General features: G+C 50.8%; 9 protein-coding genes across 9 annotated transcripts; 7 read left to right on the top strand and 2 right to left on the bottom strand.

Moving 5' to 3' along the window:
- Positions 1–265: 265 nt before the first annotated feature.
- On the top strand, positions 266–2404 carry M430DRAFT_24260 (hypothetical protein; the record flags this gene model as incomplete). The annotated part of the gene is made up of 4 exons (XM_024865038.1): positions 266–406; positions 463–582; positions 636–728; positions 791–2404. 4 exons carry the CDS (start codon positions 266–268, stop codon positions 2402–2404), a joined length of 1968 nt encoding a protein of 655 aa, XP_024725391.1.
- Positions 2405–2796: 392 nt separating this feature from the next.
- On the top strand, positions 2797–3994 carry M430DRAFT_46930 (hypothetical protein; the record flags this gene model as incomplete). Its single annotated transcript, XM_024867884.1, has 2 exons — positions 2797–3760; positions 3810–3994. The coding sequence occupies 2 exons, from the start codon at positions 2797–2799 to the stop codon at positions 3992–3994; spliced, it is 1149 nt and encodes a 382-aa protein (XP_024725390.1).
- Positions 3883–5162, bottom strand: M430DRAFT_32436 (hypothetical protein). The gene has a single exon (XM_024866171.1). It carries the CDS (start codon positions 5056–5058, stop codon positions 4084–4086), a length of 975 nt encoding a protein of 324 aa, XP_024725389.1. The 5' UTR covers positions 5059–5162; the 3' UTR covers positions 3883–4083.
- Positions 5163–6557: 1395 nt separating this feature from the next.
- M430DRAFT_159704 (hypothetical protein) lies at positions 6558–9281 on the top strand. Its single transcript, XM_024863362.1, has 2 exons — positions 6558–8130; positions 8179–9281. Exons 1-2 carry the CDS (start codon positions 6978–6980, stop codon positions 9141–9143), a joined length of 2118 nt encoding a protein of 705 aa, XP_024725388.1. The 5' UTR covers positions 6558–6977; the 3' UTR covers positions 9144–9281.
- Positions 9195–11001, bottom strand: M430DRAFT_131809 (hypothetical protein). The gene is made up of 4 exons (XM_024862212.1): positions 10537–11001; positions 10195–10408; positions 9950–10146; positions 9195–9882 (listed from the first exon to the last, which is right to left on the bottom strand). The coding sequence occupies exons 1-4, from the start codon at positions 10712–10714 to the stop codon at positions 9419–9421; spliced, it is 1053 nt and encodes a 350-aa protein (XP_024725387.1). The 5' UTR covers positions 10715–11001; the 3' UTR covers positions 9195–9418.
- A 1897-nt stretch (positions 11002–12898) lies between these two features.
- Positions 12899–17642, top strand: M430DRAFT_159687 (hypothetical protein). Its single transcript, XM_024863361.1, has one exon. The coding sequence runs from the start codon at positions 13053–13055 to the stop codon at positions 17520–17522; it is 4470 nt and encodes a 1489-aa protein (XP_024725386.1). The 5' UTR covers positions 12899–13052; the 3' UTR covers positions 17523–17642.
- A 585-nt stretch (positions 17643–18227) lies between these two features.
- Positions 18228–18986, top strand: M430DRAFT_32433 (hypothetical protein). The gene has a single exon (XM_024866170.1). The coding sequence runs from the start codon at positions 18280–18282 to the stop codon at positions 18919–18921; it is 642 nt and encodes a 213-aa protein (XP_024725385.1). The 5' UTR covers positions 18228–18279; the 3' UTR covers positions 18922–18986.
- Positions 18987–19923: 937 nt separating this feature from the next.
- On the top strand, positions 19924–21568 carry M430DRAFT_38580 (hypothetical protein; the record flags this gene model as incomplete). Its single annotated transcript, XM_024867258.1, has 2 exons — positions 19924–20509; positions 20562–21568. 2 exons carry the CDS (start codon positions 19924–19926, stop codon positions 21527–21529), a joined length of 1554 nt encoding a protein of 517 aa, XP_024725384.1. The 3' UTR covers positions 21530–21568.
- Positions 21569–22589: 1021 nt separating this feature from the next.
- Positions 22590–26000, top strand: M430DRAFT_131801 (hypothetical protein). The gene is made up of 10 exons (XM_024862211.1): positions 22590–23056; positions 23222–23238; positions 23356–23468; positions 23554–24390; positions 24457–24487; positions 24549–24604; positions 24659–24733; positions 24799–24995; positions 25055–25485; positions 25540–26000. The coding sequence occupies exons 1-10, from the start codon at positions 22993–22995 to the stop codon at positions 25831–25833; spliced, it is 2115 nt and encodes a 704-aa protein (XP_024725383.1). The 5' UTR covers positions 22590–22992; the 3' UTR covers positions 25834–26000.
- The last annotated feature ends 22 nt before the right edge of the window (positions 26001–26022 follow it).

Below are 26022 nucleotides of genomic sequence, written 5' to 3'. Positions count from 1 at the left end.
TGGCTACCTTCATGAGCAACACACTTCATTAGCAGGGCCGCGCTCAGACTGGCACGCTTCCACGGAACACAGCACTCGATCCGTGGGCCCGCCATCCCTTGATCTTGTCTGCAATTTATCCCTGTCTGTAGATGGTCTGCGCATTCATCAACATCCCTCACTGTCAACGCACTCGCCGTTCCCGAGACTCGCCCGTTTGACACTGGACCCCGTCATACCACGTCTGACCCAACCCAACTGAACCTCACTATATCGAGAAGTCATCATGGCTCCTTCGATTACGTCTCCGAAGCCCGCAACATCCGCAAGGACTGGACTGCGCCTTGGCAGTGTATCGAACAGCCGTGAGGCGACCCCGACGGCGGCGAAGCCAGGGCCAGGAACAGTAGCCAAGGCTGACGCCGATGTGAGTTTGAAGATATATATGCTTTCTACCACCATCATGCTGACCATTTTGTTTAGCTTACTTCTATCTTCAAAGCCGATCTCACGAGTATCCGAAGTTTAGTAACGTGCTCCATCTGCGACCAGTTGCTCTACGAACCGTGGACGTTGGGCTGTGGACATACATATTGCTACTCTGTTAGTAAACCGTCACCTTGGGCTTCCAGATGGACTGGGCTGACCCGCTACAGTGTCTGTGCAACTGGTTCCTTCCCAATAGAAGGAAGAAGACTTGCCCAGAATGTCGTAATTTGGTCAAGCAAATTCCGTCTCCATCCTTTCTCGTAAGTCAACGAAACTAAAGTGAGAGCATTTTATGAACTATTACTGATGTACTTTACGTTAGGTGAAGCAACTGGTCGAGATCTTCATCAAGCGGAGCGAACTGATGCCATCCGATGAATCTGTTGAACAACATCAAAAGAGGAGAGCTGAAGAGACAGGAGACGTCGATCGAGATCGGAATAGCCCCAAGGGTCTTTTCAAAGGTGCATTCCCGCCACCCAGCAGAGATCTCATCTTTGATGAGCAAGACGGTGTTTTGAGATGCCCCCATTGTCTCACGGAACACGAAGGGGGGCCAACATGCCAAACTTGTTTTCTGCCAGTCGAAAACGGATATGAATTCAGCGACATGGACCCGGATGATGTAGATGATCTGGAGCTTGACCTGGACCTAGAGGACGAGTTCGCTGGTCATCACCACCACCACTTTTTGGAAATTCCCCATTTCGGGTTCCAACACTTTCACCACCAACACCTCTATCATCATGGCGAATCAGTAACATCGAATTCCGATAGCAGCCACTTTAATGAGGATAGTGACGTTGATGACGAGGACAACGAAGACGAGGATGAGGAGGAGGACGAGGATGATGATAGCTCATTACGTGACTTTGTCGTGCCAGACGACGACGACCCCGGCTCAGTATCTCGCCGGGAATCGACCAATAATCCTAGACGCAGGCGTCCTATAACCATATCAGATGATGAGTCGGATGAAGGTGGTGTGATATCAGATCGTAGGCCAAGACGTGCCGGCCGGGCAGTGGGAAATCCGGGTTCTGCCCGACACTCGGTAGTTGAATTGAGCAGCTCGGATCATGGCGATTTAAACGAAGAGGCGATGGTGCTACGAGATGCCGGATGGAGTCCTCTAAGCCAGGAAAATGATAGTGACATTGAAGAGGCGGTACCTCGTAGATATATCTATGGTGCTGACACTGAAGATGAGGATGGTAGCGACACAGAAACTATTGGGAATAGAGATTCCTACGACGAAGACGATCGATCTCGGAATGAGTCTTCAGCAACACCACAATACGAATATGCCCGTTATTACGGCGGTCCTAGCTATGAAAGCGAAGGCGAAGATGAAGATGAAGGCACTTCAGAGGCAGGTCAGTCCAAGGCAACGGACCTAGATGGAGATACCGAGATGAGCGCTTCTCCTGGAGCATCGAGGACAAGCCGAAGCGTTAGCCTCGATACAGATGAAGGTTATGGCTATGGAACACCGACGCCAGGGAGTCGTAGTGCTAGCGTCAGCACGGGATATGGTTACGACGCGGGCGAAAATCTTGGGGATACGAATCAAATGTACGAAGTAGGGGAAGACTCTTCAGACAGTTCGATACGTCCACCACCTAGACGGATACCGAGACGACAGCAGCAGAACATACGAGTGCAACAATATGATCCTCGGATTAGTATGATATTTGCAGAGCATCAACAGAGCATGAGGGGCGTCCAGGGACGCCAGGAAAACCCAAGCGAACTGGATGATGAGGCTCTAAGAGTGGAACCGGCCTCTAGAACACGACGGATGGCTGCATATCGATATCGTCTGCAGCCACCACGACGGGCCGATCCGTTAAGGAGGTCTCCTTCAGCAACTCGAATCATCTCATCTCCAAATAGAAATACTCGTTTGCCTCGGCAGTATCAGCGCCGAAATTAAGGTGGTTGGAGATATGGGGGTTATTTTGATACGGGTTTCCATATGGAAAGCATAGGAGTTAGGGAAGAACAGTAGTTAGGCTGCTATGGGGGCGTTCAAGTTTAGCACGGCTTACAACTTAGAGATTATATGGAATACAAAAGTTATGGCTAAATGACACTATTGGAGATGCTAATGATCTCAAACTCCGAGTCTCAACCTCTTCCGTACTTATGCTGGGCATATACTTTCCTTACTTTTATGTATTCTCCCTTTGGCGGCCTTCTAGCGGCGGATCTCTGACCCCTGCAAGGAGCTAGGCCGATGAGCAGCAACACTCATATGGGCCAAGGCCCTCAACCCTCTCTGTTCTCTGAGTATCTTTTTCACCCTTCATACTGTGTTTGGTGAAAATGAAGCTCTTCTCCGTACCTGCTTTGCTCCTGCTGGCCAATTGGGTGCACGCCAGCCATCCAATTGGGGCGCAACAGGCCCTCCTCGACGACGACAGCTCTTCTACCTTATCTGTCCTGGAGCTCCACAAAGCACTGATCGAACACGAATCAATCACGGGCAACGAGCAGAGCGTCACGGGATGGCTCATCTCCTATTTGGTGAACCAGAACTTCACCGTCGAGGCTCATGAAGTCACTCCTGCGACATCATCCCAACGCGCGCGAAAAAACATCTTGGCATACGTGGGGCCGCAGCGCAAGACCAGGACATTGGTCTCATCACATATTGATACCGTGCCTCCGTTCTGGCCATATGAGAGAGTAGGAGACGAGATATGGGGTCGTGGGAGCGTCGATGCGAAAGCGAGCGTAGCCTCGCAGATCACGGCGGTACAGGAGCTACTTGCGGCCGGCAAGATCGGTCAGGGCGATGTAGCTCTCCTGTTCGTCGTAGGAGAGGAGGTCGGCGGAGACGGGATGCTCAAGGCTAATGATATGGGCTTGAAATGGGACACTGTTATATTTGGGGAGCCTACGGATCTGAAGCTTGCCAGCGGTCACAAAGGGATTATGGGTCTCGAGATAAAGGCAAAAGGAAAAGCCGGGCATTCTGGATATCCGGAGCTGGGGAAGAGTGCCAATAGCATGCTGATTTCTGCTCTGCATGCTCTACAGAATGTCGAGCTGCCTTGGAGCGAGAAATACGGAAACACAACGCTTAATATTGGCAGGATTGAAGGTGGGGTGGCGGCGAATGTGATTGCTGAGGATGCATATGCAAAGATCTCAATTCGTATTGCGGATGGGACTCCCGCTGTGGTCGAAAAGGTGATATTAGACACGCTCCAGAAGACGGGCGAGGAATTCGATGTGACCTTCAGCCAGGGCTATGGTCCGGTTGATATCGATAGTGATATCGAAGGTAAGAGAGCCCCCCTTCCTTGGTTCTCGCAGCTACTGAGAAGTTACAGGCTTTGAAAAGATCATTGTTAACTATGGCACCGACATTCCTAACCTCAAGGGAGACCACAAGAGGTACTTATATGGCGCCGGGTCCATTTTGGTTGCCCATTCAGACCATGAGCATCTGAAGGTATCAGACCTGGAGACAGCGGTGGAGGGTTACAAGAAGTTGATCGAGCACTCACTTAAATAGTCGCATAGCACAATGATCATACTGTGACGTAGAGATATCTTCACTTCATCACACTGCAAATCACCAATTTTGAATTCTGAATCTAAATGCTACTTGAACAAGGGGCTTCGAGCAATCTCCAAGAAATCACGTGCCCAATATATCGACCTGGCCTTCTCCTTATACTCTCCAATGTGAAAGACTTCCATCCCTATACGTCTCATGGTCTGCATCAGACTGCTTTTTCCATCCTCTGATATGATTATCCCAATTACACCATCACTCACCAAGCACTCGATATCAGTTCCTGAATCACCAATATATACCACTTTGTTCGCTCCCATATTCCACGATCTTTTCAGATCATTCATGGAAGCAAGCTTAGCATCCGAAGTTGCCATAAGTTTTCCGGGTATGCCTTCTCTTGTCTTCGGCCCCTTCAAAACCCCGTCCTCATCCGGTTGATTCGCCAGAATCCTAATCTCCTCGCTCTCCGGTCCTATAATTGAGCCCAAGACCCCTCGAATAAAGGCGCTTGAGAAGTTGACCGAAACCACTCCCCATCTTGACTTTGCACTCTTGACGCTTTCAATAAACTGGCTAAACCCTTCCCGCAATATTACCTCTCCATTTTTCACAGCCTGGCTTCCGAGTTCTTCCCATTTCTCTTCACTTATGCCTTTGAAAATGCGGGATTTGCTCACGCGCTCAAAACTCCTTTCCTCTACTTCCCTTAGACTCCTGTAGAACTCGACTTCTTTCTCGATCGTGTTTCTCTCCTCTTTGGGGGGTTTGTACCTTCCGACATGAGTCTCGTAGTCTTGTCCATAAGCCGCAATGATTTCCTGCCAAGCTTTTGTCATATCGTGTCCCTTTTCCTTGTGGAATGAGAGGGCCGACTTGAACAGGAAATCAATGGTGTCTTTAGTTGTAATTGTGCCATCGAAATCCAGGATGAAGGATGCCGGCTGAGAGATAGGATCCATGGCCGTCTGGTGAAAAGTGAGTGCGCGCAGGGGAAGCCAGACTGCAAGCAGGAGGACGATAATATTGTAGCTCTTGCCAAAACTTTCCAAGAACGCCATTGGGAGGTTTAGTTGGGGGTTAGAGGCATTTCTTCACTTTTTGTTGCGTTGGGAACAAGAGAAAGTCTGGTGAAAGTGGAGGGAAAATATTATTTCGGGATATGTTGCGACTTACGTCAGTGAAGCTCCGGAGCACCTGCCAGGGTGCCTCGCCTTACCTTGGGGTTTAAGCTGCCTCTGAAGACACAGAAAGCGAAGCTATACAGAATGCTGAACAGACTCCAGGAAGTGCCTTGTTGTTTTCCTCTTTGCAGCATTTGCAAGAACGACCACAAGGACGACCACTGCTTCTTCGCACCCTGGTTGCAGTCGCCATGGAATCAGGACCCCTACAGGGATGAAACATAAAGTCGCGCCAGCCTTATATAGCGAACTGTGACGCCGCAGACGGTTGGACAAGGTCCACGTATAAAACATCTTAATTGCGTGTACAGGGCATAGCGGCGAGCGAGTTATCCTGAGATTGTAGTTCAATCCTAACCTATATTTCACAAGAGCCAAGAGCCAAGACAAATTTAATAATAGAGGTCTGGCGATCATCACTCTTCATCTTCTCGGGGGCACAAGTAAGACCCTGTCGCTCTGGAAATAGAACACAGTCAGCAAGTAGTAGACAGAGGACGAGAGAAGCGAACGCAAAGTGTGTGGAGTCGACTCTTGAAGAAGAATCTCCTCCTTCTACAGAGAGTATAGTATAGGTACTCTGCAGTACTGCGTTGAGCGGAGTCGTATACACAGTAGGGCCTTGTGCTGTACTCCACGTGCATTTGCTGTGACGCTCTTTTGCCAGTTTCTGGCGCGGTCCCTCGTACTGTAGTGAGTGCTCTGAGCCCTTTCGACCTTCAATATTATTAGGCCCTTATTCTAGGTCCAGGAAAGAGAATGCCATCTCAGATATCCAAAAAAGTACCTTACAGCACGCGACGTCTTGCCGCCTCCCCCCTACAGCAAGTATCAGACGCGATAAGATCGTCTCTTGCTTCAGCCTTCTCGCTTCCCCCCATCTGGAAGCCCATGATTACATAGACACCCAAAGGAGGATCACCCGCAATCCGGCGCTGCGCCGTTGTCTGCCCCATCACAGAAACGCCAGATCGACGTCAGGCTTCTCGGGCCACTCACCTACATAAGCCCGACAAGTCTTGTCGTGCTATTTCACTTATTTATATATTTATACTTCCTCGTGTTGCTGCCTGGAGATCAGGGCAGCCAACACGTAAGCGCACATCTTCGCGATACGAACTAAACCCCCCCTCTCCCCCAAATTCGCTGTCGATTGCGATCAGGTACGGTCAGACCTCGATGTCTCCTAGCCGTCGCAACTGAATCTCGGGGAGCGCTTCTAACATCTCCATCTCTCCCAGGTTGATGAAAGCAGGCGGCTACATTATCTTCAATCAGCCCAGTCCCAAGAGCCTTGCGTGGGCAATTGTTGGCCCAACTTCTCGTCGGCGCTTAATTCACGATCGGTCACCTTCCCACGCGCGAAATACCTCTCCTTCTACAAGTTCGGAGTGTTTGCAGATAGGGAGAATATTGCGACATCAGGCAAACGGGCTCCGAAAGATAACTGGTGTGGCTATCGAGGTGTTGGTCAAGGAGCCTTTCCCCAAGTCGCTTCTTCACGACGACGGTCAGACACGTACGGGTATCAGACGGCGCGCACGTCTGCGTTCGACCGGTGGAAGCGCCATATTCGCCCAGTTCTCAATAGACCATCAGGCCTCGAAAGCTCTCTCGAACTATACCATTGCGGCTCTGTATAATTGCTGGTTGACCTCATCGGTCAAGGATACTTTCAGCCGTTACGCATAGCCTCAAGGCACAGCCACCGACCGCACCATTCGGGACCAGATACCGAAGCAACGTTCGACTTGAGTCAACTTTACCGTGTTCTAAGAACAGCAACATAGGCCGGGATGGATCAACAACGTGGGAGATCTCCGTCTGTGGGGAATCAACAATCCCATATAAACCAGCATCACTCGCCTCCCCCGCATTCATTTCAGGAGGATGTACACTCGGTTGGCTTGGGACTCAAGGTTGATTCACCAGATCCAGGCAGCAACACCCAGCAATATCTGAACTTCAATTCGAACGACGTTTCTTCGTATGATAACAGCGAATTTCTCAACCAGCAGGGACAATCATTCTCGCAGCAAGACCAACAGCAAACCAGCTTCACTCAAGAACTCCTAGGTGCAAACCTCTCTCCAAATTTTAACGACGGAGACTTCTCCCTGTTTTCTACCCCAAGTGGTCAGGGTGATCAGTTTGATCCGCAGTTCTTCATGAACGAACTTTCTCCCCGGTCGGCAAACCCGTCCGTCAACCCAGCTGAACTTGACATGTCTTCACCTCCGAGCCATACCCAAACGCCCCCTGGCCTTCTACAACCAGACTCCCGTTCACCTTCAATACATCAATCCCCGGCCTTCAACCAGGGGCCGTTTCAGGCATCGCCTGGACATTCTAGGCATGCGTCGTTAGGCCCAGAAAGTGCGGCATTCCTGCAGGGAAATCACGTTGACTGGACCATGATGCCCCCACAATTTCAAAACCACCGAAGAGCACCATCAGAGTATTCTGAAGTCTCTGTTTCTTCTGCCGCCCCTTCGCCAAATTTGGCTCAGCAAGATGTTTTTGACTCGTTAGAACACCGCCATTCACCAATGCAGAATCCCCACGACCCTCTGTATCAGGAGGTTCTTGGCATCGGAGCCTTCTCATTATCAGACCCCCATAACGCAAGTCCGCGCACAGGTCTAAGTCCAGCACATAGCCCTGCGATATCTCCTCGGTTAGGTCCTGAACAGCTCCCGAATCCTAATCAATCTCCATTCATGCTAGGAATGGACAACGGTTTTGGACAACCACAAAACATATATGGAGGTCAAAACCAAGAGATTATGCAGCCTCAACACAATGGCGGATCTATTGATATGGGGGAAGCGCAACAGATGGTCCCACCACAGATCAATGTCGAATTTGCGCCAACGTCCAGAACCAATAGCTTTGAACCTCCTAAGCCTTCTTCTTTTGACCAGGATGCTTTGATTCCGCCTGAAAGAGGTATATAAAATTGATACCCGGTATCTTTCAGAAAGCTAACAAAACTAGGCCGCCGTCGTAGAGCTGTTTCAGATCCATACAACAGTGTCTCCAGCGTTTCTCGTCCACACGACCCATCAAGCTTGTCGCCTAGTCTTAGTTTGAACCGCTCCGTTGAATCTGCTCGTTCATTATCTCCAAATGATCGTGCGGACGCAAGTTCGCCCAGCCGGCGCCGACAATCAACATCATCGCTGCCAAATCGAGACTATATCCTCGGGCTTGCGGATCCTGAATACCAAGCTGCTAGCTCTGATAATGGCAATGCCAGACGTGTCCAAAAGCACCCTGCGACATTTCAATGCACTCTATGCCCAAAACGGTTTACCCGTGCCTACAACCTGCGTTCTCATCTCCGCACCCACACTGATGAGCGGCCTTTTGTCTGCACAGTTTGTGGGAAAGCATTTGCACGTCAGCACGATCGAAAGCGTCATGAAGGTTTGCATTCGGGAGAGAAGAAATTCGTATGCAAAGGAGAGCTCAAACAAGGTGGGCAGTGGGGTTGTGGTCGTCGCTTTGCACGTGCCGATGCGTTGGGTCGGCATTTCCGTTCAGAAGCTGGCCGCATTTGCATTAAGCCGTTACTCGATGAAGAGGCCATAGAACGGCAACGATTATGGCAGGAGCAAAGGATGCAGAACATGCACAGTATGCAACCGCCTCAGCCAATTGCCGTGGGTCCCAATGGCTTCCCAATGGATGCCAGTGGTAATTACACACTTCCTGCTGCCTTGCTCGCTCAGTACCCCGCGCTTGCGACACTGAGCTGGCCAGACTTATCACAAGGAGACGTCGGCATAGACGATGATCCGAGTGGCCGAAGTAGCTTCGACGCTAGTGGCTCTGAGTACTACGATGAAGGCGACGATGGTGGCTACATATCGAGCGGCCCCGGCCCTCAACAAGGCTACGAACACGGCCAGATGAACGAAATGTATAATGGTTATTCTAGTGATATGGGGACCCGCTAAGACGTGAACTCTCTTGCTCTTGTTATGGCTTATTTTCTTTTTATTTTAACGGCCGGCATCATATATAGATTTCCTTTGTCGGGATTAGTTTTGGGCGTTACTTAGATACCACTTCGCTTTGCTCAGAGGTCATGGACTCATCTGTCGGGCTTTTGTATTCTTGGACGGATTTTATATAGATTTTATGGCTACCCGGGCATCATGCATTTCATAGCGCCGTGATATATGTTCAAGAGTGCCTACCTATGCAGTTTGATTATATGCGTACTCCACACTTACAGAGTGTAGACAAGTTTCTCGCTGCTAACCTTGCCCTCGCGCATAGCGTCCATGCCCTTCAAGATGCCATCGAAACCAGTTCCGTACTTGTTGACCGAAGGACGGTGCACCTTAATAGCACCCTTCTCTAACAACTCCCTAGCCTGCTCCCACCACATCTTACCGAATTCAAAGTCTTGGGGTCTAGCCGGCATGTCCGTGGAGCCGAATTTGAAGTACTCGCCGACGACGGTGTATCCCAAGGTGGACTTGAGCTCCACCTTGGGGTTGAGCTTCTTGGTGAGCTCGGGGTCGACGGGGAGCAGGGTGCTGTAGGTGCCGCCGGAGGAGCTCATGGCTTCTAAGCTGATCTTGGTGCTGTCACCCTCAGAGATGCAGTCAAAAACGTAAGCCAGCTTGTCCTTGGTGAGTTCCTTGATATCCTTGCTGCAGGTGGGGGATCTGTAGTCGAAGGTGTGGTCTGGGAAAGATTGTGAGATTTATTATTTTTTTTGGTTTTTTTTGGGGGGGGGGGGGGTTGGGCTTACCGGCTCCCAGGCTCTTCACATATTCGAAGTTGCGGGGAGAGCATGTGGTGATGACCTCGCAGTTGGACAGCTTGGCGAATTGGATGGCCAGACTTCCAGTAGCGGTGCTGCCGCCGTAGATCAGGAGAGGAATCTTCTCGGCGGCGGGTTTGGTGGGAAGAGGAAGGCCCAGGGATTGATAGAGACCCTGACCGACACTAGAGACCGTGAGACGACAGCCGTCGGATCGGGAGTATGATACTTACGTTGTGATGCCCACACCGAGAGTAGCCGCCTGCTCAAAGCTCAGGTTGTCTGGGATCTTGATCTGGATATCACCCTTTGCGGTGATGTAGTTTCCGAACGCTCCATCCTCCTTGTGCACCTCGTTTCCTCCGTGGGAAAAGCCGGCAACTCTGTCCCCCTTCTTGAATCCCTTTGTGACCTTACTTCCAACTTCCTCCACCACCCCGGCATAATCTGTCCATGAAGTCAGCAGCTGCGTCTATGGACTAGAGGAGTATGCAGAGAGTTGAGATATGATATGCCAAGCAACCAGCTAGACATGCTTGACTGGCAGAGCAGGAGCACGGTTCGGGGAGACATACCACAGCCAATATGGGTTCCCGCGGTAGTGAGGAAGTCTACATGCTTCCAATCGGTGGGGTTCAGGGCGACGGCCTTGACGTTGACTATGATATAGTCGTCCCGAAGCTTGGGAATGGGGACCTCGGCAGCCGTGGCCACGCCCTTGTCCTTCACGATAATTGCGGTATTCTTGGACATTTTTTCGACGGTGATTACAAAATAAAGAATGGAAATGGATCTGGTACTTATGGAGTGGATTGAGGGGGCGGGGAGGGGGAGGGGGAGGGGAACGTATGGAACATTCGAGGACTCGACTTGTTTATGCTCTTGGTATACTACCTCCGTTTGATTTGTAATGGTCCGTCTTCACAAGCATCATCGATGGGCGCGTCACCGATATCCGTTGGAATATCATTACTCTTGCTGCTGCGGGCAGAGCGGCCTTTTGAAGGCTGGCTTGTTGAGCAGAGGAAAGAATTTCAATCCGAGTCCGAAGTCTTTCCATCCTCATCGCTCTTCGCGGGAGATTTTACTACGAAGGTAAGCAGTGGGAGTACCTAGGTACCTAGGTACCGGAAAAGAGGGGTCCTCGGCAGGTGATATGGATCACGTGACGTCTTATAGAGGGGTAGGCTAGGTGCCTAAGGTATCAAGTCAAGTACCTGAGGTGAGGTACATACAAGGTTCTTTACGCCGGGTTAGGGAGCGGAGTGACAACGAGTGACAACTGGCTGATGAGTGGGGAAGAGAACTATTCGAGAGGCCGTTCAGCATTCAGCATTCAGCATTCAGCATTCAGCATTCAGCACTCATCAATCAGGAATCCGGAATCAGGACCCAAGAGAGGGAAGACAGATGACAAGAAGGTATCATCTGCAACCAACCTTAACTCAACAGCTCTGCTGATGCTCTTTGGCCTGCCCAGGCTGGTCTACAGTGGCACGCGCACACGAATCACAAACCCCGAGCCCAGTCGCCGACTCGTGAATCGTCACAAAGCGCAAGATGCTGCTCTCTCCTTGGTCCTCGTTGGTCCTCCCTGGCCCTTGGGCCCGTTGCCACACCACTCAACACAATCCATAGTGCTCCCTGCACTCGTCCGTTTCCGGACCAACCAGCATCATTCGACGATGATCCTCCTGATGCATAATTGAATTGTTTCTTACTATTCGCTTTCCGTTGCTTTCCCCTCCGCCGATGGTTTTGCACGCATCTGACGACGAACTTGCGGTGAAGGGACGCCGCGGTGGGTTCTACTGGTGCTAACAGGCGTAGCTCCAGCCTTTTAGCTTATCCGCGCCCTCCACGATCTCCCCGAGTCCCCGTAGACTCTACTTTTAGAGCCCAAAATGCTCCGTCCCCTCCCGCCTGTTGTAATTCCAGTGGTTGGGCATGCTAGCAGCCGCAGCCGGCCCAGTAACGTCAGAAGGTCCCACCTCTGTTGTCTTTCCCGCCTCTGTCAACACCGCGCCAGGTAATACTAACCAGGGGGCCTTCTTCGCATTGTAAACATTCCCGAGAAAAAAGAGGGAGAAAACCTTCAAAAAAATACTTGACTCGCCTCAGAGGGTGATGGTGTATCGCATCGAAGCACGGGCAGGCGCTGAGCCCTTATCGACTATCCTCTGAGTGATACACAGCAAATAATCCCGGGCCGGGGTCTCAGTCTCAGTCTTCCCTGTGGCTGGTGTTTGGCGAGAGCCAAATATTTCTCCCCTGTGACCATACGCCGTACGGAGCAGGAAGCACGAGTATCCTCTATCTGTCCCTCGGTGGTCTTTATTGCGTATATCCTTCTTTCCTTTGTGGATATCCTCATATCCCTTGTCCCCCGGCGGCACGTCGACTCCATCCGTCAACGTCTTCTACACATTTACTGCTTTTGCGCTCTCTGCCATCTCGACCAGCCTCCTCCCGGATTCCCATAGCTTCGATGAGTCTGAAAGCTATCCGCGATCACACGAGCTCGAATATCCACAATGGCAGCGGTCGAGGGTTTGTTGTATTGCGGAGGTCACCCAGGAAACGGATATGGCTTCGCGACGACCCAGCCTTGGACGATTGGGTGGGATGAGAACGACACGCGGATAAGGCTGAAGCTCATTGCGAGGGCATGGATCGCAACGCGAAGCTCATTGAAGCATGGAGGCGCATATCAGACAGAACTGGTACGAGAGCGGCGATTTTTCTACATTCTTCGAAATGACATGGACATTGTCGTGCAGTAGCGGCTGGAAGCCTGTACGGCGGACAGCGGTGAGGACCCTACAACTCAGATCTCTAACGGCATCTCTAGAACACACCTCTGCATCTGGCCCCTGCCAGGCCCCGCCCTTGGAATCGTGGGCATTTGAAAGTCCCAGAAAGCTACATTGCCTCCCCTCGCCACGTATCGAAGCAGGATGACGAGGTGGCCGACCTGCACGACACCGATGCCCTTGCCAGAAGGCAACCGCATGCCTCGATAGACACTGGAACTACCCCTCTCTCCTCGACCGAACCGCAAGACGAGCAAGCACTGTTTCGTGATCCAACCATGGCTGTATCAGTAGACTTTGAATCCCAGCATGGATTCAAACAAGCTGCCGGCAAGAAGGCGAAGAAAGCGGCCAAGCAAGCAGCGAAGATGAAGTGGGGCGACGAAGAAGACGGAGATGGCAACAAGGACGGCGGTGAAGGCGACAAGAATGGGGATAATGCTGGAGACAATGCTGGGGACAACACTGGGGACAAAGGCGGTGATGCGGGGGGAGGTGACGATGGCGATAAGAAAGACGAGCCAAACGGAGATGCAGCCAACGAACCGACTCCCGAGGATGATTGGAACAGCTTTGTGCCTCCAAAGTCAAAGAAAAAGGGCAAGAAGAATAAGGCAGAGGAACCCGTACCTGCAGCTTCCCCGCCTAAAGACGAGAAGTTCGAGGCATTCCACGACATCAAACTGGATGATACCGGCCCTACGCTAGACCTTAGTTTCGACACACCTGCTACGGATTCGAAGACTACTAGTGGTTTTGGCACATGGGGCAGCAGTTGGAATACTGGAGCAACGAACTGGGATTTCTCTGCCACAAATGCAACGGCCGATCCTGCGACAGATACCAAGAATGACGCTGAAATTGATAACCCTTGGAGTATCAATCGCGGAAAGCCAAAGAAGAACAAAAATGGATTCGGTTTGGGGTCTACCGAAGAGGAGGAACCGCTGAAGGATCCAGATCCGCCAGAAGAGAAGAAGGATAATGACACCATGGATTTTGGTTTTACTTCACTGTCTAAGAAAGACAAAAAGAAGAAAAAGGGAGGTCTTGCTGATATACTGGACGTGCCTAAAGAGGAGCCCGCTCCGGCGGCTGAAGAACCTGCGGAAGATGATTGGGGAGGCTGGGGAACTGCCAAATCGAAGAAGAAGGGGAAACAGGATAAGGAGCCCGAGCCTGCCAAGGTAGAAGAAGCAGTGCCCGCGGAGGATCCATGGTCTTTTGGCACTTCCAAGAAGGACAAGAAAAAGAAGGGCAAGAATGCCATTATTGAGGAAGTCCCAAAAGTCGAAGAAAAAGCTCCAGATCCCGAACCGGAGCCAGAACCAATAGCCGACGACGGCTGGGGCACCTTTGGTACTTCTAAGAAGGACAAGAAGAAGAAAGGCAAGAATGCCATTATTGAGGAAGCCCCCAAAGTCGAGGAAAAGGCCCCAGATCCCGAACCCGAGCCCGAGCCAGAACCAGCAGCGGACGATGGCTGGGGATCCTTTGGCACTTCTAAGAAAGACAAGAAAAAGAAGGGCAAGAACGCTATCGAAGAGGTTCCAAAGGTCGAAGAAAAAGCCCCAGAACCTGAACCCGAGCCAGAGCCAGCAGCCGATGATGGCTGGGGATCCTTTAGCACTTCTAAAAAGGACAAGAAAAAGAAGGGCAAGAATGCTGTCGTTGAAGAAGCCCCAAAAGTTGAGGAAAAGGCTCCAGAGCCTGAACCTAAGGCAGAAGAACCAGCACCCGCCGACGATCTATGGTCATTTGGCACTTCTAAGAAAGACAAGAAAAAGAAGGGCAAGAATGCTATTGAAGAAGTCCCAAAAGTCGAAGAAAAAGCTCCAGACCCTGAACCTGAGCCAGAAGCAGCGGCCGACGATCTAGGGTGGGGATCTTTTGGCACCTCTAAAAAGGACAAGAAGAAGAAGGGCAAAATCGCCGAGGTCGAGGAGCCTCCTAAGGTCGAGGAGAAGGTTGAAGATCCTGAGCCTGAGGTAGCAGCGGCTACTGATGACTTTGGCTGGGGCTCAATCAGTACATCGAAGAAGGATAAGAAGAAAAAAGGCAAGAATGCGGTGGAGGAAACACCCAAGGTGGAAGAGAAGGCCGCAGATCCTGAACCAGAGGCACCTGCTGACGATTTTGGTTGGGGCCTTACTACCAAAAAGGATAAGAAAAAGAAGGGAAAGACAGCTGCCGAAGAGCCTCCAAAGGCCCCGGAACCCGATCCGATCCCGGAACCCGATCCCGATCCCGAGCCAGCACCCGTTGAGGATGATATCTGGGGAGCTGTCTCAACAAAGAAGGACAAGAAGAAGAAAGGAAAGGGGACCACCGAGGAAACGCCAAAGGCAGAAGAACCTCCAAAGGCCCCTGATCCGGTCGAAGATGATATGGGTTGGGGCTCAGGTTGGGGTAAGAAAGATAAGAAAAAGGCTGGAAAAGCCGCCAAGGATGCCTCTCCTCCGCCCGAACCAGCCCCAATCGCCGAAGTGCTTGAGCCAGCCGAGAATGACGATTGGATGAACTGGGGCCAAAAGAAAGACAAGAAGAAGGGCAAGACAAGCTCGACTTCAAAAGCTCTGGTAGAGGTCAAAACTGAAGACCCCGAACCTTCCCCGCCAACTCCACCACCTGCTGTTCCCGAAGTTGGTGACGACGAATTCTTTGATTCCTGGGGCACTTCGAAAAACGACAAGAAGAAGAAGGGCAAAACTTCACTGGATGTGGATGCAAATGATTCGATCAAACCTGATGCCATTGAGGAGCCCAAGGCCGACGATATCTGGGGAACTGCCTCAACAAAGAAGGATAAGAAAAAGAAAGGCAAGAACATGCCGATTGAAGTTGTCGACGAACCTCCACCGCCTGATCCTGATCCCGTCCAAGAGACAAAAGCCGTAGAAGACGAGTGGGGATCGTGGGGTACCGCGAGCAAGAAGGATAAGAAAGGGAAAGCCAGCAAAGGCGTCGAAGCACCTCCCCCGGCACCAACACCTCCAGCCATGGACCTCACAGAGCCCGAGATCGACCCTTGGGACATGGGGACCACAGCCAAGAAGACGAAGTCCAAGGAGAAAGAAGTTGCAACCCCGGCTCCCAAGCTCAGTAAGAAGGAGCAGGAAAAGGCGGACAAACTGGCCGAAAAAGCGAGAAAGAAGGCTGAAAAGGAAGAGGCTGAATTAAAGGCAGCCGAAGCCAAAGAAGCTGAGGAGAAGGCAAAAGAGGCTGAGGAGCAGGCCAAAGCAGAGGCTGAGGCAAAAGCTGAGGAGGCAGCCAAGAGTGCTCCGAAACTATCGAAAAAGCAACAAAAAGAGGCCGATAAAGCTGCTGCCAAGAAGAAGAAAGAAGATGAGGAAGAGGCGGCTGCAATTGCGCTCCTCGCTGAAATCGAGGCCAAGGAGCTCGAAGATCAGAAGGCCAAAGAAAAGGAGCTTCTTGAGGCAGCCAAGGCGACCAGGAAAGACGCCAAACTCAGCAAAACCGATAATAAGAGCAGTAAAAAGTCTAAGGACAAAGATAAGGACGAGGCAGAGCCAATGAGAGACTTGGCCAAAGAGCAGCCCGTCGTCGCTGACAAGAGCGAAGCCTTCAGTTTCTGGGGAGCGACCAAAAAGTCGACTAGCAAAGTTGCCGAGGCGTCCAAGAAGGATAGTCGCGACGCGACTGCGATTGCTGACAAAGCAGACCTTCCAGAAACACCCGTCCAAGACAATGACACGACAACAACTTCGAAATCAGCATCAAATCCGCCGAAAGCATCGGGCGTGACGAAGAAAGCAGTTGGAGGAAAGATTGCTGATAGATTGAAAGCCTTCGAGCCGCCGAAGGAAGTTGCCGAGCCCCTGCCGCCCCCAACACCACCGAAGGAGGAGGAGAAACAGAAATCCAGCTCCAAATCGCAGAACGCGTACTCCAGTTCGAAGAAGGCCAAAGAGATTGTTGCGGAAGAACCTCCGTCGCCAGCGAAATCAGTATCTAACGACGTACCTGGCAGCTTCCCTGTTGACACCTTTGATGAAGATATAGTGGACATTGTAGATATGGCTGCTGTTGACAAAAAATCTAGTAAGAAGAGCAAATCGGCAAGTAAAGACAAGGAAGCGCCGAAGAAAAAGGAAGAGCAAAAGAAAAGCGAAGAGCCAGAAGAACAGTCCGAGCCTGCTGCTCTACCCACGCCTCCCCCAGAATCCAAACCGTCAAAGAAAGAGCGTCCTCGAGTGGTTCGAGATGGGTCTTCCTGGGGCGCATGGGGTGCGGCTCCCCGCAAGGATGAGAAGAAGTCATCGAGGGATTCAAGAGAGGAGAGGAGGTCTAAAGATTCCGAGATGAAGCGCCCAAGAACATCTCGGAAGCCCTCAGAAAGGGACGAGAAGGTCTCCTCGAAAACCTCCTCATCAGACAGAGATGACAGGCCACCGAAGTCGCGAGGGCTCTCAGCAATGTTCGGAAGCGCACCGCCGGTTTCGAGATCCAAATCCGTGTCTGAGAGGCGAACGAGCACTAGCGGCAGGACGAGTTCGCGACGGCAATCAGTAGCCGGAACGGGTCTCATATCTCCACCGCCGGATGACATGAAGAGTCCGCCGGAAATGTCGTCGAAAGCAGCCAAGATGCTGGGTGTCACCCCAGAGAAGCCTTCTCGTAGCAAATCTGAAAGGAAAAGCAAGTCACGTGGTGAGTTTCCGTCACATATTACGACTTGGCTGTGCAGACTGACACTGTTAATCAAGGTCTTGATGACGACGATATAGTAATGGTTGATAATGGTGATGTTCATGTCAGCCAAGAGAAGGCGAGCCGCAGGAGAAAATCCAAGGTAATCCCAACCCCAATTTTCCATCCGCCTCAGCGGTTCAACCTGCCGTACCTAGGTATCGGCAGGACCCATCTGGCAAAGAGTCACGTGCTAACACCAGAACCATCAAACAGGCGAAAGCAGATGACGATATTGTCATGGTCGATGCCGGTGGTCCCTCAGAAAATCTCGGCGGGTTGAGACGGTCTGATTCGAGCGCCAAAAGGACTGGTTTGGGTGGGATGCTTGGTGGATTACTTTCGAAACCTCGTCCGGACAACAAGCGTCGCAGCACTGCTGTAACCGATGATGAAGGTGCCCGAAGTCTGAGACGTGAAGATCGAAGAATCAAACGGCTAGCAAAGGATCGTTCGGAGCCTGATGATGCGGATCGAGACGCTATCATGTCAGGTGGAGCTGCTGAAGTGGATCAAGAGGCGAGGAGAGAAGCTCGACGCGCGAGAAGAGCTGAGAGAGAAGCGGCGGAGAAAGCGGCTGATGAAGCCCGGAGAGCGAAGGATGAGGAAAGAAGAGAGCGTCGTCGAAGACAAGAGGAGGAGGCGGAGGCTAAACTGCGAGAAGAGAAAGAGGCAAGACGCGCAGCGAGACGTGAGCGAAGGGCCAGAGAGGAGGCCGAGCGACTGGCAGCTGAGGCCAAGGAGCAAGAACGCGCTGAACGGCGGAGGGCAAGAAGGGCCGAAAGAGAATCTCAGATGGTTGGCGGACTGTCCAACCCGGATCCAGTGCGAATAAGGAAATCCGATCGAAGGAGGTCTTACATGGATGGGCCCACCGACGATGATGAGGAGCGAAGACAGAGACGAGAAGAGCGACACCACCGTATGCGCTCACATGATGCTCCAAGAACGAGGACTCGTCACAAGTCAGCGCCGGTCGTTGATGGCTATGTCGACTCTCGCAGTGGTAGCAAAAAGGATCGTAATCACGAATTTCTCCCAGCCGAAGGCCCAGTTTACAGAGACTCAAAACGCAGGAAGCCTGCTTGGCCACATTCCGGTACTGATTCATGGGTACAAGATCATTCTGATGCGCCTCCCCCACCAGAGGATAAGACTCCTGTGGAAGAAGGCCCAGCAGATGACACGATAGCTGACGAGAATGTGCGACGACATTTGAGAAAGACGCGGCGGCTATCGAAGTACGATGAAGATGACCGTGAAGAGCGGAGGCGAAGAAGAGAATCCAGACGCGCCGATGGCATGAAGAGCTCTGAAGGGAGCCAGGGTGACGTCCGAAGATCCAGTCGTAGAGACTCTGGCTTCATTACCGCCAGTAGGGAACCCAGCGCTCAAGGAGGGCTCTTCAGTCGGTTCAGAAGGATTGCTGGAGTCTAATGGTGGAGGGTGAGGAGATTTTGCTATTTGATCTGATGTTGATGTTAAGATACCTGTTTGGATTTTGATCTGTAGACCTTCAATACCTAGGCAGTGGGCGCATCTTTGGGGATCACATTTTTACCATGCAGTGCATTAGGCAAGGTAAATCTACATAATAGGTGGTGGTGGTGGTTCTTGTGTTTATAGATACCCTATACCCTATACCCTATACCCTATCTGATACCCGAGAGCTGTTTGTATATATGTTGCCTTTAATTCTGTAGCTACCTAGGCACTCCACCTACCTACCTATAGGTATCTATCATCGTGACCAGAGAATGCCTTATGTTTGTGTGCGCATCTGTCTCAGTACCTAGGCAGGTACTGTAGTTTCTGAACACGTGATTCTGCGTTTCGCTTTGCGCTCTGGTCTTAATGATTAATCTTACCGAAAAAGGGCAATAATTCCTTTCCGCGTTCAACGAGTCCGTGGAGAGCGCAATGCCGACCTCAAGTAGATAGGCTCAGGCGATAGCCCACAGCGGTCCTGACATCCAACGACACGACTCCACTGTCTCGCCCACCATGGGGCAAGTTGCCCAATCCAGCGAATGGAATCATGGGTCAAGAGTCCAAACTCCAAAAAGGGAGGGCTGCGTGCTACGCTGGATGCAGTATATACTGTGGTACTTGCTATCATTCACGGAGGCCTGGGTATCTATCTGCCTTTTCAATTATCGTTTGACCAACTGAATCATTTTGCCTCTTCGAGTCGTCGTTGCAGTTGCAGCCTCTTATACTTGTCTCTCACATCATTCCCCCGCCTACCTTTCCAGACCTTGTTTACGATAAGACGTTTCCTTAGTCCTTGTTTTCTTAAAAGCTACCTCGGACTCCTCATTCTCTTGCTCAGATCCTGTACGCTATCCAGCCTGAAGTTATTCAGGTAGCGCGGGGTGGCATTTCGTCACAGGATTAATATTACCAGGCGCAACCTCAACGAATACCTGGGCAGTAGCCATGGACTTCTCATCCTTCATGCCAACTGCGTGGCTTCCTCCTCTTGCCATTGGGCTTCTCTTGTCCTCATTTACAATCCTGGCATTGAGCAAACGTCAACGAGATACTCTCTTGAGCAGGTTCCAAATCCATCGCCGACGTGCTTCCGGAGCCTCCACGCCACCGCGTTCCTTCTCCCCTGGCAAAAAAAGTTCCATTCGAGGTGATACCAAGGAACCTTCCCCATCAAATGTATCGACTCCCGACTTCGTGAACACTTTACCGCCATCCAGGCGATCCGCCCTGGCTGAGCTCGCCAAAGCAACCTCACCCTCGAACCAGAAGATCTTGCTAGGCACCGAACCTTCCGTAGAGTCGCTTCTGAAGAATGCTTTGCCATCTAGTCGTTCATATGACCTCGAAAATGACACCACGAAGTATACACCGACTGGGTTTTCTACAGAAGAAATCAAGGCCATGGGCGATTTCCCGGCTTATGATATCTTGAGTGGCGTTCCTCTTCCACAACCATACCAGAACTTCGATCCAGAGAAGGCTCTTCCAAGACCCTATCGACCTTTCAGATGGGCCTATCACCAGACAATGTGTAAGTTCAATTCAACCGTGCTTCTTTAGAGCTCCTTCTAAAACGTCAGTAGCCTTGACGAAAATGGAACCGGATTGGTGGCTGGAGGTTGAGAATACCTACGCCTCTCGAATCAAAGAGCGCAAGGAGCTTTTTAAAGAACACGGGAAAAAGGTGCTGGATTACTTGCCTGGATCTGAACTTGCCTGCAAGGAGCTTATGGAGATGTGCCTTCAATTCTACTGCGCCCGGTACCCTACCTACTTCTCACTGTCGGCCGACAAGAAGACTTTCTACAACGGCCTCTTGAAGTCAGAGACGGATATCAAAAGTATGCATCCATTGCATGTACTCCTGAACAACATACCAGAGGACTTTGCCATCGTGCTTCGAAACGAGACTGATGGCATGTACTACTTCCGTGCTGGTGTAATCTGTAGCTCATTGGGCTGGAACGTCAGCACAAAGATTGGCATGCAGCTAAAAGACATCCACAAACCTATCCCGGACTACAAAGAGAAGATGTCATTTAGCATGGACCGATTCTTCAGCAAAATGCCTACCAATTCTCCGATACAGCGTGGTAGCTGGGGGCTTGAGATCGGAATGCCCCTGTTCATGCCAGCAGGCCATCCTCATGAACAGCTTCGCAAAATCCAAAAACAGGATCTGACAGTTGACGAATGTCACCTGAGAGTTGACTGGCAAACTCTACGACGGTTACCTTTGAGTGCTGGGATTGTCTTCAATTTCAAGGCTTTATTCACACCTCTGAGAGAGTTTCGCGACGAGCCGTATATCCCCTCCCTTCTGCTCAAGATTATAAAGGAGGGAAAGAAGAGTTTGATGCAGTACAAGAACACATGGCACGTGGAGCATGTATTCATACCTGAGTTGGAGAAGTATGAGAAGGAACAAGTCGCTAAGGGGTTGGTAAAACCGACAAATGCAGGTGAAGAAACTTGGACGGTCGCTACGCTGGAGGAAAGCCCCTACTTTCCGGGCTGGGAGGAGAAATGGCATCGCCAGCAAGGCTTTTGATCGAGGATCTCTTTAGAATCTGTTTCTTCAAGTCGTAGCTACACACACTCTGGATGCAGCTCAATTGCGCGGAGACCAATAGTCACGAATTGGGAATGATACATGAACGATGAATTTCCTTCAAGGAGTGAGATAACGGACCCCGCATTCCAGACTCATAGCTAGATCCCAGACTGTAGTACAAACTCCAAGATCCCTGGAGGCCATCGCCGGTTTTCGACCACCAATGATCGATGATTTCATTTATACGAAATTAGGTTGCCTTGAATAGTAAACAACCCTACGACCTTTTCGCCTCTTCCTCTATCGCTGATTCGTAGATATTTCCAACTACATTGTGACGACCCAATGAATGCCAGGCATGACACAATGAACCTCGCCGCTGAGAGGGAGGCAAAACGGTCGTCGGATAGATCCCCGCAATCGAGGAAAAAACAATATTTATATCCCTACCGCTAACAACCGCGACACGCCCCGCATGTGATATAACCAAGTGAGCTCTTAATCACTAGCACAGACGCCGTGCTTCTACATCCGTCTTCGTTGACGTGCAGCTCGGATTATTTCTGAGACGGTGCCGATGGATTAGTAGTACCATGAGATCTTAGTACCGAGCCACCAAAGCCTCCTCCGCATTAAAGCCACTTTAGAGCGAAGTAGAAGGTACCTGCACGGCGCTTTTGTCGTCATCTTGGTAATTCCTGCTAGGGATTCTGTCTAAATGGCTTGCGAGGACCAGAGGATGGATGAAATTGCTCTAAGGACTTTGACGGCTTGAGGTTGAATGAAGGTATGTATCCTAAGAAGTGAAGCCATTGATAGTTTACGAGCTTGTACCACAGACTTCCGGGGGACACGATCTTTTCGGCAAGAAAATTTACAGTACTGATTATCTTACTATGGAGGTTGCATGTCAAGGCTTCCAGCCTTACTATGAACACCGCTGCCTTTGGCATTAAGAAAACACTTCATTGATCGGAGACGGACAACCCTCCGAAGAAAGCACCTCGCAACTTCAATTTGACAAGAACAATGTGCGAAATTTGCATACCTCAGTGTCCTGAGATTTATTCACCACCGACATATCCGCCACCATTATATGCCGTCCTCCAATGCAACCAGCTTGCGTTTACGACTGTCAGAGTGCTTCCAAACCCCTAGTGGGACCAGATCACATATTGCCAACACCCCTGCCATACGTGAGCGCCGAGGCAAATAACAACCAAAGAGGATCCCGTCGCGCTGCCACACAACTCTACTCAGTCGGGAGGGCATCGTTAGGGGTGCAACTCGTCCTGGAAAGACTCATGATATATCACCTATCCACCAGTGCCGCAACTGCCAGCCAGGAGGTGTGCAACCAGATTTCCCCGGTCCACTAGAGAAGAACTCCGTCGATACTTCGACATCGACCGAGCCCCATCTCCTGGTTGGAAAAAGAAACCTTTGTGTCAGGCGTGACAATGAATCTGGATTCGGCCTCTAGTGCCAGCTCCGGCCCTCCTCCGAACCAGAGAAAGGAGAGAGGTATGTATATTGTTGGGGCAAATGCGCACCCTTTCGCAATGAGCTGGTTAGGTGTAAGATGTAGTTGATCCTGGAGGATTACCCTCAGGAACACATCAAGTCTTACTGCCTATGGACCATATCTTACACCTCGTGTTCAGTTTTGTACTGACTCCCACTTTGCAGGCGCAATCGCCGCACAGGTGAGCTTCGATTTTGTTCGCGACAACAGGAGATGTGATCTCTAGTATCAAACGATAACGGGAATACCTAAACTTTCCAAACTGTTCTGTACTGCTTGACTGACCATAATCTTGAAGGCCTGTGATACTTGCCGGTCAAGGAAGCAAAAATGTGACGAACAGCGACCAAAGTGTGGCCTGTGCCAGCGGATGAAGCTAGAGTGTAGGTACAGGGAACCGCAACCTACGAAGTAAGTACGGAAGCAACTTTCAAGTAATATATGGAGCTCAGGGGACACCAGTGGGTTTGTGCGGGACTTACTTAGTGTTCTCCAGGAAAGATAAGACTCTCGTTGAAATACTGGACCGCTTGAAGAGCCTGGAAGGCAAAGTTGATCGGCTACCCACTTTTCGACCACCTGTTATGTCTGGCTTTGGACCGCCGCAGCCATCTCCTGCCAGTCAGCCGTCGTTCAGTTATGAGACTGATGAACTGTCGCCCTTTCAAACTTCACATCGACCGTCTCAACAACCGAGTCCCAGCGGGATTGGGAGGAATCAACCATATCGCCACACTTCTGCAGCTCACAAGTTGCTAACGTGGCCTGCCATTCAGCAGCTTTTGTTGCAATCTCTACCGTCGAATGTGGGAGATTTAAAGAGCCTTGAGCAGGAAGGATCAGCATTTCTGATTGGAATCGAGGAAGGAACGCCGGGTTTACCTTTAGATGATGCTTTGCAAGATAGACCTTTTGTTGGCATGCAGTCGCAAGCAACCAGAACCTCTGGAGGGGCGCGAGTGATCTTCCCAGCCTTGACCCACGACGTAATGCAGCGTTTGGCAACCCATTATTTTGACACCTTCAACCTTCTCTACCCCTTATTAGACAGGCAGACTTTCCTCTCAGACACTCTGACAAGAGTACATACCGAAGGGTTCGATGGGGATACAGACTCCGTCATTGCACTGCTTGTCTTTGCCCTTGGAGAACTCTCAATAGAAGGGTCCTGCGGTAACCCCATTGAGATCCATAAAGGTCGTCCCAGTGGTATTAGGGGCGGAACGGCAACAAGGCCCCCGGGTTTGGCGCTCTTCAATGAGGCAAGGAAACGCATTGGATTCGTGCTGACAGAATGCGAACTCGAAAACGTCCAGATCTTCTCTTTAGCAGCGTATGTCATCTCCCTCTATCGTCAACCCCGTGTGGTGAATACCGAGGCTCATTTGTCCGCTGGTAGGCTTTATTATCAATCTTGTTTTCACCACGTCGTAAGTGAATTTCATTATTTGCAAGGAAAAGGCTCGCTTGGGACTCATGCACCGCAATCAGGATTTCTGGAGAATGGCCGTGTCAGCGTCTCTGGCCTGTAAAGTATTAGTCACGTGGTATGTGTTACTACCTACCTTGTCTCCCAGAGTGTTCTGCTAATTGAGCCTCAGTAAACCGATTGACTGGAGTTCTCCGAGAGGAGATCTTGTTAAGCGCGCTTATTGGCATTGCGCAATGATGGAGACGTGAGCCCTCTTCTTTTCTCCTTCTTCTCAATGAAACATGCCGAGCAACGCCTCACCAATCGCAGAGGGCTCTATCTCGAGCTTGACTTGCCGCCAACTGGTCTCGTAAACATCGAACATCGAGTAGGCATTCCTAATTTCAACAGCCCCTTCTGTGAAGCAGATGATAGAGCGAACCAATCTTCACATTTCGAAGCCCATTACGCTTCTCAGGTTGCCCTTCGACGGCTGTGCGTCAACTTACACCGGACCCTCAACGATTGTAAGTTACCCCGGTTGCAGTTGGATTCACCTCCTAATATATTGCTAATCACATTGCAGCAGCGTCTAATAGTAATACGCCTTCCTCATCGACCAATGACGACTTCGGCGGACCTACATCGAAAGCCCTGGACCAACTCTCATTACAATTTACACAATGGCGGGCGTTACTTCCGCGGGATTTGCAGTGGGCCGAAGATGATCCTGCTAGCTTTCCAACCCCTCAACCAGCGAATTTCGGGGTTTTCAACCAACCGCTGGACCCGAACCTGTCGGCCCGCACTGGTCACTCTAGCGTCCCATTGTTCACTGCAGACTTGAACAGTGAGCCAGTACATTACCCGTACGTCTATGATATACAAGTGGCTTTACTGAGAACGAGGTATTACTACGCAAAGTATATGGTGTATCGACCATATGTGTACAAAGCTCTGCACTTCCCCGAACTGATGACCCAGGAGGATGCGGAAGGAGCCGCGGAATGTCTACGGGTACGTACAGCTATATAATCTGAACCTCATGAAACCTGCTGATGCCGAATCAAGTCGTGTCTAAAGTGGCCTTTGGTACTTTCTCCCACCTCTCGTCGTAAGCGACTGGTACCATACCTCTTCTGCTGGTCACAGACTTTCCTGGGTATTCTCCTCATCCTGCAATTGACGCAACATAATCCAATGTTGAGAGACATACGGGCACAATTCTGCGGGCCGAGGTTCGAGGCCGAAATCGACCAGACGGTAGAGACCATGATTGATTGGATCAGAGATCTGAAGAGTAGCGATTCAATGGCTATGTGGTGTTGGAATGTTTTGCAAGCTATATATCACCTTGAGTTGTGAAGGCTGATGAAAGATAACGACAACCGATATGATATACACGTGTTATGTGTGGGAAAAGGCGTAGAAGGGACTTACATGAGAATATCTAGTCATGAGGTGTACAACTGCGGGTAGCAGAGGAATGGCGTTTCGACACACCAGCTGATTAGAGCGTTTCCGGGTACACTTCTTCAGGCTACTTACACATCC

This window comes from Amorphotheca resinae (genome assembly GCF_003019875.1).
Source record: "Amorphotheca resinae ATCC 22711 unplaced genomic scaffold M430scaffold_1, whole genome shotgun sequence".
NCBI lineage: Eukaryota > Fungi > Ascomycota > Leotiomycetes > Helotiales > Amorphothecaceae > Amorphotheca > Amorphotheca resinae.
Note: the sequence above shows the minus strand (reverse complement) of the source record. Positions and strands in the feature narration are given on the sequence as shown.